Source organism: Cryptotermes secundus, unplaced genomic scaffold, assembly GCF_002891405.2.
Source record: "Cryptotermes secundus unplaced genomic scaffold, Csec_1.0 scaffold625, whole genome shotgun sequence".
In the NCBI taxonomy this organism is placed as follows: domain Eukaryota; kingdom Metazoa; phylum Arthropoda; class Insecta; order Blattodea; family Kalotermitidae; genus Cryptotermes; species Cryptotermes secundus.
Window position 1 is genome coordinate 398839 of NW_019738969.1, and position 17752 is coordinate 416590.

General features: G+C 37.5%; 1 protein-coding gene across 3 annotated transcripts in view; it reads left to right on the top strand.

Annotated features, from left to right (window-relative positions):
- LOC111871507 (17-beta-hydroxysteroid dehydrogenase 13) overlaps positions 1-7454 on the top strand; it is a 141887-nt gene extending 134433 nt beyond the window's left edge. For all 3 annotated transcript variants that reach the window (XM_023864667.2, XM_023864669.2, XM_023864668.2), the window contains 3 exons: positions 805-1052; positions 5692-5817; positions 6749-7454. In XM_023864667.2, the coding sequence (XP_023720435.1) occupies positions 805-1052; positions 5692-5817; positions 6749-6815 (441 nt within the window). In that variant the 3' untranslated portion in view covers positions 6816-7454. The remainder of the gene's footprint in view (positions 1-804; positions 1053-5691; positions 5818-6748) is intronic.
- The last annotated feature ends 10298 nt before the right edge of the window (positions 7455-17752 follow it).

Here is a 17752-nt window from a genome sequence, read left to right on the forward strand (position 1 = left end):
TATGCCTTGGAAGTTTGGTACTCCATCATTTTGACTGATGCCAATAAGCTTCAGCGCATCCAGCAGAAGTTTGTGACCGTCTGTTATTATCGTTTCTTCCTTCGTATTCCATATAATTATACAGATGCTTTAGAGAAATTAAGATTGCAATCTTTATGTGAACAGAGACATCGTCTTCATGCATATTTTTTTTTCAGGTCTATCACGGGCTTAAATCTTGCTCTTCCCTTTTGGAAAATGTTAGCCTTTGTGTTCCTCCCAGCAATCGTAGGAACTTCTCATTGTTTGGGGTTAGTCCCTCTAACAAACACTGTCCTGCTTGGGGCGCTTATGCTGCCAAAGCAGTGGGCAAAGATCTTGACATTTTTGCAGTTGAGGCTGTTTCTCTCAATCACATTTATACTTATTAGTCTAAAATTGTTAATATGTGTTCATACTCCTAATGTTCCGTGTTGTGTAGTTCTTAGTTATAATGTTCTTGTTACCATTCCTCATCTTCGTTCGTTTGTATGTTTGTTTACTTTCTGTATTAATGTGTTGTTTCCTCCAATGCTTGCCTGTAGTTTGTCTTTGATGCCATCTCTGAGCCGATTGTCAAGGTAATGTGGGACCCTTAACGTCTCACAACCCCATGGGCCTTCACGGCCTGTTATAGGGATAGCTTTACTTTTTTTATGTTGTGTTTGTCCATAATGTAATTATGTAATTCCCCATATGTTGTGCACAGTTAAACACAGGACCACTTCTACCTTTTTTACTGTAATTATTACTCTCCTTATCATCATTATGGCTATTACTTCACAGATGCTGGAGGCATTTCTTCCCAGCATGATCCAAAACAATCACGGCCATATTGTGGCTCTCTCCTCCATGGCTGGAGTGATGGGGATTCCCAATCTAGTCCCCTACTGTGGATCAAAGTATGCTGTGCGGGGCCTCATGGAGTCGCTGAGCGAGGAACTGCGTGAAGATGCTAGACAAATAGATATCAAATTTACTACCATCTTTCCCTTCATTGTTGATACTGGATTGTGCAAGAAGCCGCGTACAAGGTAGAAATATGTTTTTATAAAAGCTACAACCCATTTTTATTTTGGCCTGTAATTTATTCAAAATATGCAATATTCACACAAGGAAATTGCTTTTTAATGATGAAACCTTGTGGATATGTTTTTCCTGAAAGTGCCCATAAACTGTAGATCTGCTGAATTAATGATATCAAGCATTTATTATTATCATATTATAGTCCATTCATCACTGTTCTTCTATCCTACAAATACATATATGTTGCTGTAGACTAAAAATGAAAGTACAAAATTTGCCTGTAAACTGTAATACAATAATGTAATGATATAATGCTATAATAATAAAAATGCAACATTGTTTACTTTTAATTGAGAAGAGAAGGAACAAGACAAAGATACAAGATAGACAAAGGAAGAAGAGACGGCGTGAATGATGAAGATATTAAAGAAGTGAATGTCTGCTCAATTTCAGCAGACCTCTCTACAACTGTTAATATTACTGGGATTGTGGACTTCTTTTCCATTGTCTGGTATTCCCTATAAAGCACAAGGTGATGTTCAATTGACATTCAAGCAATTCCCTTCTGATTTCAGTCACACTAGCACATCGCTTTAAAATATTTGGTGATTGTGTGAATTGCTGTTAACACCATAGCTCAATTTTCCCAATTTATGTATGCTCGAGGTCTCCCATATCATTGCTTCTACAAGTCTTGCATTGTCACTGACTGACAGCCTCAATTTTATAAAAAATTCTTGAAAATTGTGGTTATGTTCAGGGCTTGGTTGCAAATTCACGACTGTGCTGCCTCTGCATTACAAACACATTCTCAAATTTCCACTACCTGCCTTAACCTGCCTTCTTTGAATGTCAAGTGAACATCTGTTATTTTGCATTATGCTATTAATCATGGGTAAGGCATTACAGTTTTTCATTGTGCAAATGCTATCTCTTAAGTGCATGCTGTATTGTTTAGGGGCACATTCAGTGTTTGTGCCTGCCATAAATGAATGGATTTCTTGAGACACTTTGCGTAATTCAGATGATTCTGTTTAATGATGCTGTCTCTCTAAATTTTGTAAGACCAATTTTAAGTCTCATTTTCTTAATTAAACCAGCCAAATTGTTGAAGGAATAAATTTGTTCATTGTGTTTTAATTTTTCAAAGCTTCTGGAATCGAATAATGGGCACTTTGATGGAAAATACTATAACATAATTATGCGCCTTAAAGATATGGATACAGAGGTACAAAGTTTGGTGCATTTTGCTCAAATTATGAATGTTTTTACAGACTGTTTCAGTGTTTTATGACAGTGACTTTCTCTTGTGGAAGATTCGGCATTACCCATAAACCTCCTACTAATTATGAAAACGCGAGATTGACATAAAGAGGCATCAGACTTACCATAGCTACTACTGCTGCTACTACTACGACAACAACCACTACTGCCATATTGTCACCACTACCACTACACCAGTGTATTTCATTCACTTAAGTTTAGAGTGGCGCTTAAGGGATGAACTATCATAGCGGTTACAAAATAGAATATATTTCCAAATTACTTGAATATGTTCAGCAAGAATGTGAACTTGAACTGAAACCATTTTGGAAAATGTTTGTTTCCATATATTCAGAAAATGTAATGCCTCTTAAATTGTTCTTTCAAACCAGTTAGATTTGGAACTGTTGAAAAAAGAACATATAGCAATATTTTACCTTGATCTTTTTTCACACTCTGATGTGTCACTGTAAATATGGAAACAGAGTGAGATCCGTGCATATGAAGACGCACGAAATCAGTGGCGGTAAAATGCAGAGGTAGGACATGAACATGCAGTGCCAGAGAAATAAATGAAATGCTAGGCATGATAAATTTAATAAAAACATTAGAGCTGGATACACATGGCTTGCAAATGTATTAAAATATAAGATAAATTTGAGGTCTATAATGCAACTGGAAAGAGTACTGTGTAAGAGTAGTACTCGGAACTAATCAAGATAGGTAGCTGCAGACCCACAGGATGGAAAACATTAAGAGATAAACGCTGTTTGGATAATATTTACGACTCATCTGATAGCACAGAATGTGAAACAAAGAGAAACAAAACCAACTTTATGCTAAACAACCTGGAACAAAATACTTAATTGTTCTGTTATTTTATTATCCTACAAGGCTGTCTCTGAAATTAGGTAGTGTTATGTGAGGACAACTTATGTCTATTGCAAATAGAGGGATCATAGTAAATTTCAATATATTAACCCAGATTTTATATTCAGTTTTTGTCTGTTTATGTAGGCTGTATTCCAGAAAACAGTAAAAGCCTAGTTTAACATTTCAGGAACAGTGGGGTTTGATGAGCCCTCAATATGGTGTAGGTTATTAAAGAATTTTGTTTAATTTCACTAATGTTTAGTAGTAAGGTGTCTTATGTAGGCAGTACAAGTTTAATATTTTGAAATAAAACATTCTGCTAAGTTACAGGTACCATAAGAAGAGCATTTCTGAAACTGCATACAGTATATAATCTTACTTTGTAGTTTTAAATGATACGATATTTTGTAATGTTTGTTTATATTTCTTGTTTCTCGTTTAATTTATCCTATCAGTTTTATACCACATAATATAAATGGTTGAAAAAAATATATATTCTATACATCCATACTGAGAGGAACAGGCAGACTGTACTTTTACTATGCAAGACTTATAAGAGCTTGTAAGATGCAGATATATTATTGTAGTTTCTTGCTGAGTTGTGTTTTGTTCAAGCTTTGGTTGCTCATGTTGAAATATTTAATCTCATGAGACAGCTAGCAAAGTATCTAAAAAATCTGACTTGATAAATTTCATGATTCAATCAGTCTAATTAATTTTGTGCAAAGAATACAACTTTATTAATTCTGAAATGCTCTGTTGGACATTTCTTGACACAGAAAATAATATTGATTCTTCTACTAACAAACATTTAATGCATTTACTACTAAATCATTACTGAAACGACATTTGAAATATACTCATTTTCTATGCAGATCATGTGGACCAACTGCTTGACTATGTTTGAGTATTTACGTAATTTGACTAAATATCTGTTTGTTGTAAGAAGCCAATTCTTCAAGGTTAGTAAAACAAATGGGCAACAAATCTGATGAATTTGGTAATTCACTTTTGGTAACATATCTCTTTAAATTGTAGTTTAATACAGGGTGGGGCACAGAAAATTCCTTTTTGTGAAGGGACAGGAGGTCGCAGAAAAGTGGGTATAGGCTCAATGAACGCAGCAGTCGCGGAAGTTTCTGTCTAATACCCCTCAGCAGGAAACATGAGGTGGACGAGTGAGCAGCATGCGTTTGATGTCAAAGCCTATTTTTCGAACAACCATTCCTATGTGGCGGTTCAGCGTGCGTTCCGTACTCACTTCAGAATTAAGCCCAAAGGTCCAGTTCCCGACCAGAAATCGATTGTTTTGTGGGTAGAGAACTTTAGGACAACCGGGAGTATGGTGAAAAAAAATCATCAGGATGAAAGCGGACCGTTACGATGCCAGAAAATGTGGAAGCAGTTTGACAGTTGATTTTGAGATCTCCAAGATGCTCCGCTCACAAACATGCAGTCGCCCTAGACATATCCAATCGTTCAATGCGCCGAATTCTTCACGAACATCTTCATTTCCATCCCTATAAGATGGGTGTTGTGCAAGAATTGTCACCATGTGATTTCCAGAACTGAGTAACAGCGTGCGAAACATTATTGGAAACTTTACCCCCTGATGCACTTATTTTCTTTAGTGATGAGGCACATTTTCACCTATCTGGATATGTCAACAAGCAGAATATGCGCTATTGGAGTGGGAACAATCCCAGAGAGCTCCCTGAGGGGCCACTTCACAGTGATAAGGTGACAGTATGGTGTGCATTGTCGACGGTTGAGTTATTGGCCCTTATTTTTTGAAGAAGACAATCATGCAGTTACTGTCAATTCACAGCGGTATGTGGACATGATTAAAAACTTTTTTGAACCAGCTCTTGAAGAAATGCATCTAGGAAATGTCTGGTTCCAACTGGACAGTGCCATGGCCCACACAGCCCAAGCTTCGATGACAGTTTTGAGGGCAAAGTTCCCTGGACGGCTCATCTCGCTTCGAGGTGACATCCCGTGGGCAGCGCACTCACCTGATCTAACGCCCTGTGATTTTTTTATGGGGATACCTCAAGGCAGAGGTTTTTAAACATCGCCCCACAAACCTGCTTCAGCTGAAGAATGCTATTCGGCAAGAAGTAGCCCAAATTCTGGTGCACATGTTGGAACATGCAGAGAGGAACTTCAGAAAACGGTTGCATCAGTGCACAGAGAACAGTGGCCACCACCTTCAAGATATTTTGTTTAAAACTACATGATTTAAAACTTTAAAGTATGTTCGTTCATTAGCTAAACATAAATTTTGTCTATCAGCAATAACTTTTCTTTTATTCGCTTTAAAAAAGGAAGTTTCTGTGCCCCACTCTGTATTATCCTAAAGGCTACATAAGGTCGACATATAGCTCTATTTGGATACTATTTCATACAAGTGTTTTATTTCTGAAAGTAAGACACAAAAATGAACAAATATGTACATAATCACAAATATAGAGCCCATGTGATGTCTGATTACTTTCCATTTATTTCCAGGTTCCCATTCCTGCTAAGCTTTGTACCAGCTCAGACGGCGGCCAGTGCAATTATCACTGCCCAGAGGCGGAATTATTCCGAAGTGTCCATCCCAAGAGGACTTCTCTATCTGAACAATATTTTGAAGTAAATTAATCTCCAACTTTTTAAGTGCAGTGTAATTAAGTTATTAATTAATCTTGGGATGGGCCTTCAGTACAATATCCAGACAGTTATATGCTAAGTACCTCTTGGGTTGGGCCTGCAGTACAATATCCAGACAGTTATATGCTAAGTACCTCTTCAAAAGTGAAAATAGAGGCTTGTATCTAGATGATCGTTGTTTAGAAGTTACTGGATTTATGATGAGTCACATAGGCATCCTTCAGTCTGGATGGGGGCGAAATGTAGGGAGTTGAGTGACAGATATGTAACATGGTGTTGATGTAGCAAGTGCATATAACTCCATAGCGTATTTCTTGATCAGATGTTAATATTCAGATACTGAAGAATTTCTGTGTTCTTATGGAATCTAATCACCATCACCATGGATCTGCACTGAATATTATATTGAGTCACTTTAATCTAAGTCTGAACCCCACAACCCATTTCTCCAAGATCTGTTTCATATTACCTTCAAAGTGGTCCTTATCCTGAGGGTTTGAAATAAGTGTTAGTACATACCTACATATCTTATTTCCGCATTCAAGCTACTTGTCTTGCCAAACTTAATTTTGATGACTTAACCACATAATATTTGAAACAGCTAATTTAATTAATACAAGTTGCCGATTCTTGAAACATAAATCTACCACTTATCTGCTAGTAGACATTAAGGTACAGTACTGCTTATACTGAAGTTACCCATTGGACAAAGCCCTGAATTACTCCACCCAGATCTCTCTCTCACTGCTTCCCTGATATTGATTTCCATATTATACTCCTGTAAATTTTTGGTCTTCCAAATGGTCACAGAATTCCTGTAAGTGTTATGCTATATTATATGCGTGCAGAAACATGCAAGAGTCTACTGAACAGACAACAAAGTGTTAAGGTGTGTATTGATTTCGTTTTTCAGACTTTTCCCTCTGAGAGCATCACAACACATGAAGGACTTTTTTGACAGTGGTGTGGATTCTGACTGAACATATTCTGACCTATAAAAATACATGGAATCAGGAGTACACCAGCACAACTAGCTTGGCACAAGCTCTGCACTAACTGCAATAAGTTCAACGAAAGACAGTGCTTTTTGTCCTGTCACCATTCATAAGAAGAATGTGAAATTGAAAAGTAGCTACTTTTTCGTGTCCTCAGAATTACTGGATTTTTTTTGTGTATATTGTCATAATAAGCAAATGGCTCTTTCTATACTGAATGCGATCTTAAGATGACCTTTTGTTTTCTTCTATGATACATAATGCTGAAGATGTGAAGAGTCACCAAAGTGACAGGGTCTCTGGAAACTTGGAAGTATGTCACATGGATGCAATCTGTGAAGGGTGTAAATGCTGTGGAATAGTCAGAGCCTAGTTTATGGTCAGAAGATGGAATGACAACAGAAGACACTTTGGAATGGGTTACTGCTTCTAATTAATTACAGTCTACCACAAAATATACGCAGAACTGTAAGAGTAAAGTTTCCTTTTAGATATCTGGAGTCTATTATGCAAATACTTTTCTGCTATTTCTGTTTGGAGCTAGAAACCAGAGAGACCACTGAAGATATCTAGAGGCAGTCAGCAATGCATTACACTGGGGATTAGGATCATGCTACTGCAAAGGTGGAAGAGAGTTGTGTATTTGTTACCTAAACATGTAACTATTTACCACTTAAAGGAATAAAAGTAAAGTTTAGGATATTTTATTTCCAAAGTAAACTCCACACTTCCATATGGAAACTAACTTTTGTTACACTGTGCTTTCTCATACTGTCACGTGTATTAATGGCTAAAGACGCAGGTTTGGATCAGTGAGTTGATTTATTGGATATTCACTAGTCATAACTACAAATAATTACCACATTTTCAAGATTACTGTAATTGTAACATAAATAAAATCTTCTATAGCTGCTTTAACTAGTCATTGCTAGGTAACAGATCTCAAAAATGGCTATTGCTCTGCAAAGTTTTCCCTATCTATTTCCTGACAACAGATTTTAACATAGGAACTAATGCTGTCACGCTCCAGATATCACTGCACTACAGCACAAATACCTTCTTGTACTCTTTTTTTTTTTTTTACTCCCATTTCCAATTTGCTCTAATCCTGCAGCTCGCAGCTCTCGTTATATACCCATGGCATGGACCACATAGAAAACCTCTTCCACTTCCCACCGCGGCAGCCCAGGTTTGATCCCGGGTCTGGTTAAGTGGGATTTGTGGTGGACAAAGTCGCGCTGGGGCAGGTTTTCTCTGAGTACTTCGGTTTCCCCTGCCAATCTTCATTCCACCAATTGCTCCACAATCACCCTCACCTATCATCTGGGGCTGGCACAATAGGCTAGAAGTGGCCGTAGTATAAGGGACTTAGTTCCACCTCACTAGCAGTAAAAAAATCCTCTTCCACAGACTAGTTGCATAACCTAGTAACCAGTCACAACGCATGTATCATAACAATGGATTCACTATTGTTGTCACGTTCTTAAGGGGGGAAGGTGTTTACTGGTTGTAGCATAGAAATGGCAGGTCTTCTGCATTGCTTCTATTCCTTGCAATGAGGATGTTTACGGTCATTCCTCTGTTGTTATAGAAATGGCCCATATGTCACAACAATGATATACAAAAAAATCTTCCCCAAATTTTTTTTGGAATATTTCAGTCTTTTTTTCTAACTTGACACACTGAGTGTCCATAAATAATACTTGAAGGAATCTGATAACACCAAGCTCATTTTGAGACGCTGTTAGAAAGCAATAGAAAGGGTACAAATTAACTGATATAGTTGCACATATTTAAGAAGTTTGTGGCTATGACATATTTTGTAATACGAGTTTGAAAACAGCCTACAGTGGAATTGTTTTTCTTGGAGAATATTCTACTAAAATTTTGTAGTTGGAAGTGTAGTTCCCATTTAGTAGATGGAAAACAAATGTGCCAGTAAATTCATAGGACTAAATTAGTGTTATAGGGCCGTGCCATAGCTCAAGCGGTTAGTCGCTGGCTTCCCACTGCAGCAGCCAGGGTTTCATCCCAGGTCTGGTAAAGTGGGATTTGTGGTGGACAAAGTGGTGCTGGGGCAGGTTTTCTCCGAGTACTTCGGTTTCCCCTACCAATCTTCATTCTACCAATTGCTCCACAATCACCCTCACCTATCATCTGGGACTGGTACAATAGGCCAGAAGTGGCTGCAGTACAAGGGACTTAGTCCCACCCCACATTAAAAAAAAAGTGTTATCCAGAAATGAGAGCACAGAGTGCTTTACTTCTAATGAAACCAGTGTCACTGATATTGTGGATGTATCATGACCATTATTGGGATGACACTATGCGCTTTCTAATTGTCCATTGTCCCTAATTTTATGAAAGTGAAATGTTTACACACACACAACTGAAAAGATGTTTATTGCCTAATTATTTTTCAAATTTATTAGAATTTTGTAATAATAAAGGTTAGACTTTCGTTACAGGTACTTAAATTTATATTAAAGAATGTGTTAATTAATTAGCATTTAATATAACTCATAAAAAAGCAATGTAAACATCAACATATTCTTGTATCTCTGAAATATCATATTCTATGTGGTGATGCATTTGAATCATTCTTTGAAATATACTCAGCACTGTGCTTGATAATACTAATTATATGCCTTACATGGATCACTAGGGGACTATGTTGAAGGATGAAGTAAATTTTATGAAGAATTCTGCATTAAGCACAAGAAAGAAAATATGCATATACTTCAAAGCCACATCACCACAATCACAAGTGTGTTCAGAATTATGACAATATGCATCTGAACGCCAATATACATATTACATTAAGAAACAGAAGTGTTCAGTATGATTAATGACTATTCACTATAAACAGTGAAGATAAACACTGTGCTGTTTTTGTATTCCAGCTTGCATTTTGAGTTTGTGTTAATGCATATTTTACACATTTATTTTATACGTGACAGTGTTATATCAAAATCCCTTACTGCTTAGTATGTTATGCGGAAATATAATGCAGTTTCTTAAAATTTCATGAGTGGTTCTTGGTATATGTATATGTACTTTCCCAGTGGGGTGACTAGGAATGGAACAGTATCATTTCAGAGAATGTCAAGTTTTGAAATTCACTGGAAGGCCTACATGTACTGTAATTTCAGAATGAATGTTAGTTTGATTTATTCACTGGAGCAAAGGGACAATCCAAGCTATGTATTTAAAGTGCTACTTTTGAATTCATATCACTCAATTTTTTATATTCTTTGTTTACTGAAAGATGAACAAAGGATTTGTCTTGGTTTATGTAAGCTGCATGATTACAATGTCTGTACACATTCTTTGTGCTGTGTGAATATTGCGGAGGTCTGAAAAGATGACAGTTATAAGTAACATATGTTAGCCATAAAAAAGCGTTCAGCTCTTATTTGAAACAATTCCAACTTCGTAGATTGTTAATATGTTTATATTTGTTTCTATTAAATGTAAATTTACAGTGCAATGGATGAATATGAATATTACCCAGACCCAACTTTTGCCCAAACATATTTGTTGATGTCGGAGAAGAAACATGCACAGTACAAAATTTAAGAGACTCTTTTTCTTTCTTTCGTTCTTTCTTTCAGACATGGGATTAACTGTACAAAGCATAATTTCATGAATTATGGGGTTCAAATTCTGAGTAATTTCTCCTGAGGATCTTTATAGTACCTTCTCACTTTTGTTTAACAGTATTTAACTGTGAAGGTATTGCGAGGAAACACATTTTCAAAAGAAATTGACACAGTTACATTCGGAAATGTTTGTTAACAATTAGAAAATAATAAAGCTCTTCTCCTTGTTCTCTGAATTACAGTTAGCAAAAGCATTCCCAATAGTTCAGATTTAGGACAGTGAGCTATCACAAATTCAAAGTTTATTAATCAGCCAGAGAGAGTAGTCAAGCCATTATGGTAGATTATGAAATATTTTTATGACAATACATGAAGAGCTGATGTTAGTTCTACACATAGTTGAAAGAAAGTTATATATTTGAAGGAGTATGGGTGGAAGAGGTCTTGGCATTTTTTAAGGTACTCCGCTGACATATCTGGTGGATCTGAGAAGTAGAGAGAGACTTATTCCACAGTAACCATTAAAAGTCCAGGAGAAATCAAATGTAAATTACTTTGCACTACCACTCTTCTCTCTCAGAGCGAATACGAGAACAAAGTAAAGAAAAGGTAAGGTTGTTCCTGTGTTTAATTAATTTAAGTACTATGCCATAAAGACATGGGGCAGTGGAGGTGTAACTCCACAATTGACATCAGCACTACATGGAGTTGAGTGGTCACCTTCACGCCCCTGCCACTTTACCTCTGGGGAAATCGCTCCTGGTACCCTTTGGATAGGAGGCTGGGTGGTCCCCAGAGCCTTTCTGGACAGTGGAGAAGAGAAAGATCTTGCCTCTGTCAGGATTCAAACCCCGGCTATCTATCCCATAGCCCACCACTATACTGACTGAGCTATCTGGACTCTCCAGGAACCAAGTTCCGGACCAGTATCAAAGTTAGGCTTATATCCAGAAAACAATGTATATTACTCAGCTTGATAAGTTTGAAATTTAGACAGAATTAATTTGGCCATGTGAGGTGTCTCATGGAAATATATGGACTTCTTAAATTTTAAATTATAACACAGCTCTGAAGACACAGAGACTGCATGTTACTGGTGCATAAAACATAATTCTCTCCCTTCACCTGAAGAGTTTAACTGTTGTTGCTTTTAACATGCCCATTTTTTTATACCGAAATATGGACATTGTGTTCTGTTCTATGTTGGATTATGACTAAATGCATTTTTGGCAAAAGTATTGTTTGTGTTTCTTGTTTCACTGTTCAAATTCATAAGCACTGTGGCAAAGTGCCTGCTGGCATTGAATTCCGTATTCTTGTATGCTATTATGTAAGTTACTGAATTCAAGCCTGAAGTGTCAATTGTGTGACAATATCCGGTACAAGAAATATTTTTACTGGTAAAATTATAATAGAAAGAGTGAAAAAACACAAGTGAAAAATGATTACTCACATTCTGTAAAATATTCCAATCACATTTTTAAAAAACAGCTTATCGTTTAACAATTGAGCACAGGATCTCTTTGTTTGCTACAGGCTGCAGATAGGGACTACCTCTATCGATTGGGTCCAACTGAGTAGGTTTTATATGAAGACAGGGACAGAATCCAGTCTCTGAGACGTTGTGTTTTGAAATATAAAAAGGACGGTGTTCTAGAAAGGAAGGCGACAGATAATGTCCAGAAACACAATATTTGTACTAATGAACCATCATCACAAACTTTTACATCTTATTTGCTACCGGGCTGTTTACCAATATACATATATTGGAGTTGTTTACTGTATTTGGAGAGACTGAATATATTTTATATGCCTGATGTGTACATTTATTTCTACTTAAATTAACAGTTCACAATTGGGATTAAATTATATTTATGAAAATATTATTTTTGGGAGAATTAGTAGTTAATATGTAGGATATTCATTTGATATATGTGTATTTCCAAATTGTATATCCTTGAAGAAACATGTGATTACTTCATGTATTTGCTTCTGTAAAACGAATGTTATAACTGATAATTTATGAAATTATTATAACAAACTATAATGTAGACCTCCAAAACGAAATGTAATCAAAATTAATGTGTTACTGAGATTGAAACATGTAACCAGATGTATTATCCAGGGTATAATATTCTTGTAAACAGATGTATTATCCATGGTATAATATTCTTGATTTTACACACTGCACTTAGAGAGACTGTAAAGGGAGGCATAATATCACCTTTACATAACTCATACATCCAATTAAAGAGGTTATAAATTTTATTTTAATCACTAAATTAATTAATTAACCATTAAGATGCAGTTCCAGTGCCCGAAACCTGTTTATCGAGGCAAGTGCTTAAGCTAAGTCAGAGTGGTTTATTTGACAATATGTAGACCATAAATTAAAGGGTTTGTTCTACTCAGAATTACTGGGTTTTGGACTTCTTCCATTGTCCAGTGGAAAAAGTCCAAAAACCCGGTAATTGTGAATGTTATACACCATTGTCAGAGTTCTATAGAATCTACATCTTTCTTCTAGCATAGCAAAACTTTACAGAAGATGCAGTCTCTGATCTTACACATGGTTATGGTGTTGAAGATGTTTTGTAAAGTGAAATTTCGTAATGCAAAGCAGTATTTCCCATATGTTCAATATTAAAATTTGGTCTTACATTCCAAAATGACCAAGAAACGATAAGAAAACTGTATATTACAAACAGTGTTGCCTGAAGCTAAATATATATGATATATATAATTATCAGAAATGTGGTAGATTTTGCTATAATTACTGGAGACTGTATTATGCTAAAATATATAAGAAAAACAAATGAAAATGTTTTAGCAGTACTTTTCCCTCCTACCAGCCATGATTTACAGGGTATGAACCACAAAATGTCTTACACAGAACCCACACCCCACAGAGCACAACATAAACTGGTTACAGAACTTTATTGTTTTGTTTTTTTTTTCATTTTTATCTGCACACATTTGTTTTTGTTTGGGAGATTTCTGAATGAATGAGTTTGTGTCTGGATGATAAGCCAATCCAAGGGTATGCATTTCATTGTGGAAGTTTGCATGAGCAAAATTTTGTAATGAAAATCCTTGCAAAGCGAGGAGTAACTGTATGTGATATAGATATATTACGTGATGATCAGCTGTTAAGTATAAACACATTACAATATATGTCATTGGACTTATTATATAATTATAATGGAATTAATTGGAATGTTGGACATTTTTGCAGTGGTTAAATGTTTGTATAAATACATATTTTTGTACAAAGAAAATTGCAATGTATGTAGCAGAGTCTGAGTTGTTGTGTGTACTATATGTTGTGGTTCACTATAAAGGTCTTCTTGCCCATTACATTTTACTTGTATGTATTTTATGTCCAGGCAGTCCTCTTCATAAGTCCAATATTTATGACACCCACTAGTTGTGACAGATGAAAGGATTGTATCTATGGCACTACCATAATCAAGCTGTCAAAGATGAGTCAACTTTCAGTAATGTTCAGTGGTGCAAAAAGAGGCACGTGGAAAATTATGTAAACAGCCCAGTTAATATTGCAACTTTTTTATATTTGAGATCCATTTTATATTACCCTCTCATCATCTTCTCATCAAAATGGCTGCATTACAAAAGGCTTCCTAATGAAAAATCGATGTCAAATTATTGTTTCTCTCATGCACTCTGCTGCAACCTCTTTCATTTGGCTACACTTGAATATGTCAAAATATTTGCTTGAAAAACATTAAATTGATGCTTACCTCAATTGTATGGCTTACCAGGTTTACAGCGTAAATTATCTGGACAATCGGTTCAAAGATGGCGGGAAGGTTGTCAGCCTTGAGCGCCGACCGCGCTTTACTCCACAGGAAAATTATTTACTTAATTCCTGGTACTCATTTCTGTTAGAGGCTGAGTCGACCCCAGTCCCACAGTGCGGCTAGAAGGATTAGGTCAATTGAAAAAAATCCAATGACCTCATCGGGACTTGAACCCGCGACCTTCCGGCTTGTAGCCTAGTGCCTCAACCAACCATGCTACCGCGTGCCCCCGATTAAAATCGTGAACCACACATGATGGGGGAGCGGATCCCGTAATTTTAAAGAGACTATAATGTATTTACATGGTCAAGGTTGGAACATGCAGAATTTTTATTCCCTAAACTTAAGGAAAAACAATTACAGAAGCTACAATATAGGGCAGGGGTACACGGTATCGTAGTTGGTTGAGGCACTGTGCTACAAATCGGATGGTCGCGGGATCGAATCGCAATGAGGTCATTGGATTATTTCAATTGACTTAATCCTTCGAGCCGCACTGTGGCCCTGGGGTCGCCTCAGCCTCTAGCAGAAATGAATATCAGGAATATTCCTGGGGGTAAAGGGCGGCGGCGCGTAAGGCTGAAAATCTCACCGCCATCTGTGACCTGAATGTCTAGAAAATGTAAGAGCCTCGACGTCTCACAACGTTATGGGCCTCCACGGCCTGTTACTTTGTTTTTTAAGCCAAAGAATTGCCAACCTTTTGTACATTCAAGCAGCTGGGAAGGAACTATGTGTCCAGGTGTTATATGGGAAGCAATCAACCAACGGTTCAGGTGCTGGAAGAACTATCAGTTATAGTCAATAAACCAGGGAGAGAAGAAAACGAACATTCCACTGGTCAGCGAATATTACAAAGAGGTAACTCCTCTTGGTCATTTAATCCAATCAGGGAACTGTCCCCTTGTCTTCAGCTACACACATGAAAACCTCTTCGACGAGGGAAGACAAATAAAGGAAGCAGAAGATCACGAGGATCACGAATTAAAAAAAAATTCCACAAAAAATGAGAACCAAATATTTCGCCATGGACGGCTCAAAAATGGTTAAGAATTTGTAGGATTCGCATCGATAGATATAAAAGATGGTGGTAGCATGAATTTCAGGATATCTCAGATAAGCGCCCACACTCACGGCGGAAGCACTAGCAATTGCCGAAACACCAGAAATCATTGAAAAAATAGACTCGGAACAAAACTTCACGATTTTCTCGGACTCGGCAAGCGTGTTAAAAGGAACCAGTAACGCCTACAATGAACAATATACACGTATGACACATTACTCAAATGCTTCAAGGCAAAACAGAAACACTGGAATCGCGAGGGAAAATCCAGTTTACTGGATCCCGGCGCACTGTGGAGTAGAAGTTGATGAGAGACAAAGCAATTAGTAAAACAGGCAGAGATAGTCAACTATTATTGCCAGTGACATATTAAAACCCAGTGAAAAAATAAAAGCAAAGGCGAGCTTCAAAGTTTTGTCAAAACATCAAACGGGACAAAGAGGAAAACTACTCTGAAAAGTACTACAGGAATGGCTCGTCTCCGTGGCTCCGCGAGATAAAAATCAACAGTCTTGCCTTCGTGTCAATAAACCGCATGAGACCACACCACTCCAGGCTCACAGCAAGCTTAGGCTGAATGGGAACGTGGTGACGGGCTGCAAACAGAGGAACAGATCTGGGAAGAACCTCAAATCCTATATAGAGGGAATCAGTTTAATTTCTTTCAGTAATCTGATTTCATTTGAAATATGACCTACACAGTAAGAAATTTCAAATTTCAACACAGTGGCTGTTGTCTAGATCAGGGGTCTCCAAACTTTTCGAACCGCGGGCCACATTAGGTAATTCAGCACTTTCAACGGGCCGGATAAAATGAGAAATAATAGCTCTAGGTTCATTCATTCATCAGTAATCTGTCAGACGACAGGTCCACAGTCTCCCCCAAAACAGTTCGTCCACTTAATGCGATCTTCTGTTTTTGGAAAGAGACTATCCAGGAAAAGTGATAATGTGGTAGTTTTTCCATTTGCTTTCCACATCGCAGTACAACAGCCGTTCAAACCACTCTGGTCACGCCTGTTGCTATAAGAACTTGAACCATCTCGAGCATTTGCTCTGTGCTTCAAGTCGCTGCTGATGACGCTGCTTCCGGCATCAGTTTTTTTTTATTGAAAGCACAGNACTAAATTTGCAAACGAGGAAGGAAATTCTGCTTCACCCTTTTTATGCAACTCTGCACAGTATAGCATATGAACAAAGTTACAATTTTTCACTTGGCTTTCCGGAAGTATCAACTTTGCTCTGAATGCCTTGATAAGTGCAAATAAATCACAGACTAAGTTATTTTCACCCTGCAACTATAAATTCAAATGGTTCATATGGTTCACCAGATCAGCAAATATGCTAATTTCCAAAGCCAGTCGGTATCTGATAAAAGTGGTTCGTGATGGTTTTTCTCGGTAAGAAATCTATCAATTTCATTCCTGAGCTGAAAGAAGCGCGAAAGAACCTTTCCACAGCTAAGCCATCGAACTGCAGTATAATATGTCAGGTCAATAAGCTCGGAATCACGTTTACCTGTACTCATTGGAAAATTAGTTAAATTGGGGCATTTCTGTACAATTCTTTCGCGTGCCGGATAGAATCACATCGCGGGCAGTATAATATGTCAGGTCAATAAGCTCGGAATCACGTTTACCTGTACTCATTGGAAAATTAGTTAAATTGGGGCATTTCTGCACAATTCTTTCGCGTGCCGGATAGAATCACATCGCGGGCCGTAGTTTGGAGATCCTTGGTCTAGATGAAAGAGATTTGTATGGAACGGTCAAAGAAGTCTGCGGTTTGGGAATCCTTCGGTAAAAGTTATGTTCCGATGCAGTAAATATTGTCACGTGTAGGGTGGTACGCGTGACGAAATGACGGGTTCTAATTCGAATGATTGGATTTCTTAGCACTTTGGTTACAATATCTCCTAATCACATTTACTACAGCGCTGTCTCTGATTTACACACTTTCCAGTTCACCGTTGCACATGCACTAGGATTCTCTGTCTTCATTAGTCGTCTCCTAGCAACGGATCTCAGTCCAGACACTGTCACTTAAAATCACTCTGAAGTCTTCTTGCCTTCAGTCACTCTGTCTGTATTCAGTCTTCACAGTTCACACCCCATTCTCGTCCTTGTACTCTCAGCTCCTGAACCCTCCACTTCTAGTTGCAATTCGCTCCTCCAGCTTAGGGCTCACTGTCACTTTCACTCTGAACTTACAAGTCAAAGTCAAAGTCAAAGTCACATTACGACGGACGCTCAGTCAGTCTTGGTGTCGATTTATTATTATTTGACAGTTACGGTCTTGTTTTCTGTGGAGCGCCCTCTCTGACGAGAGGATGGGTCTGTCTTTTGTGTATATTGCTGGTCCTTTCTAGCGCAGTCTTTGACGGGTCGGAGTCATGTGGGACTCGCGACCATATTTTACTGTCTCAGATTTGAGACT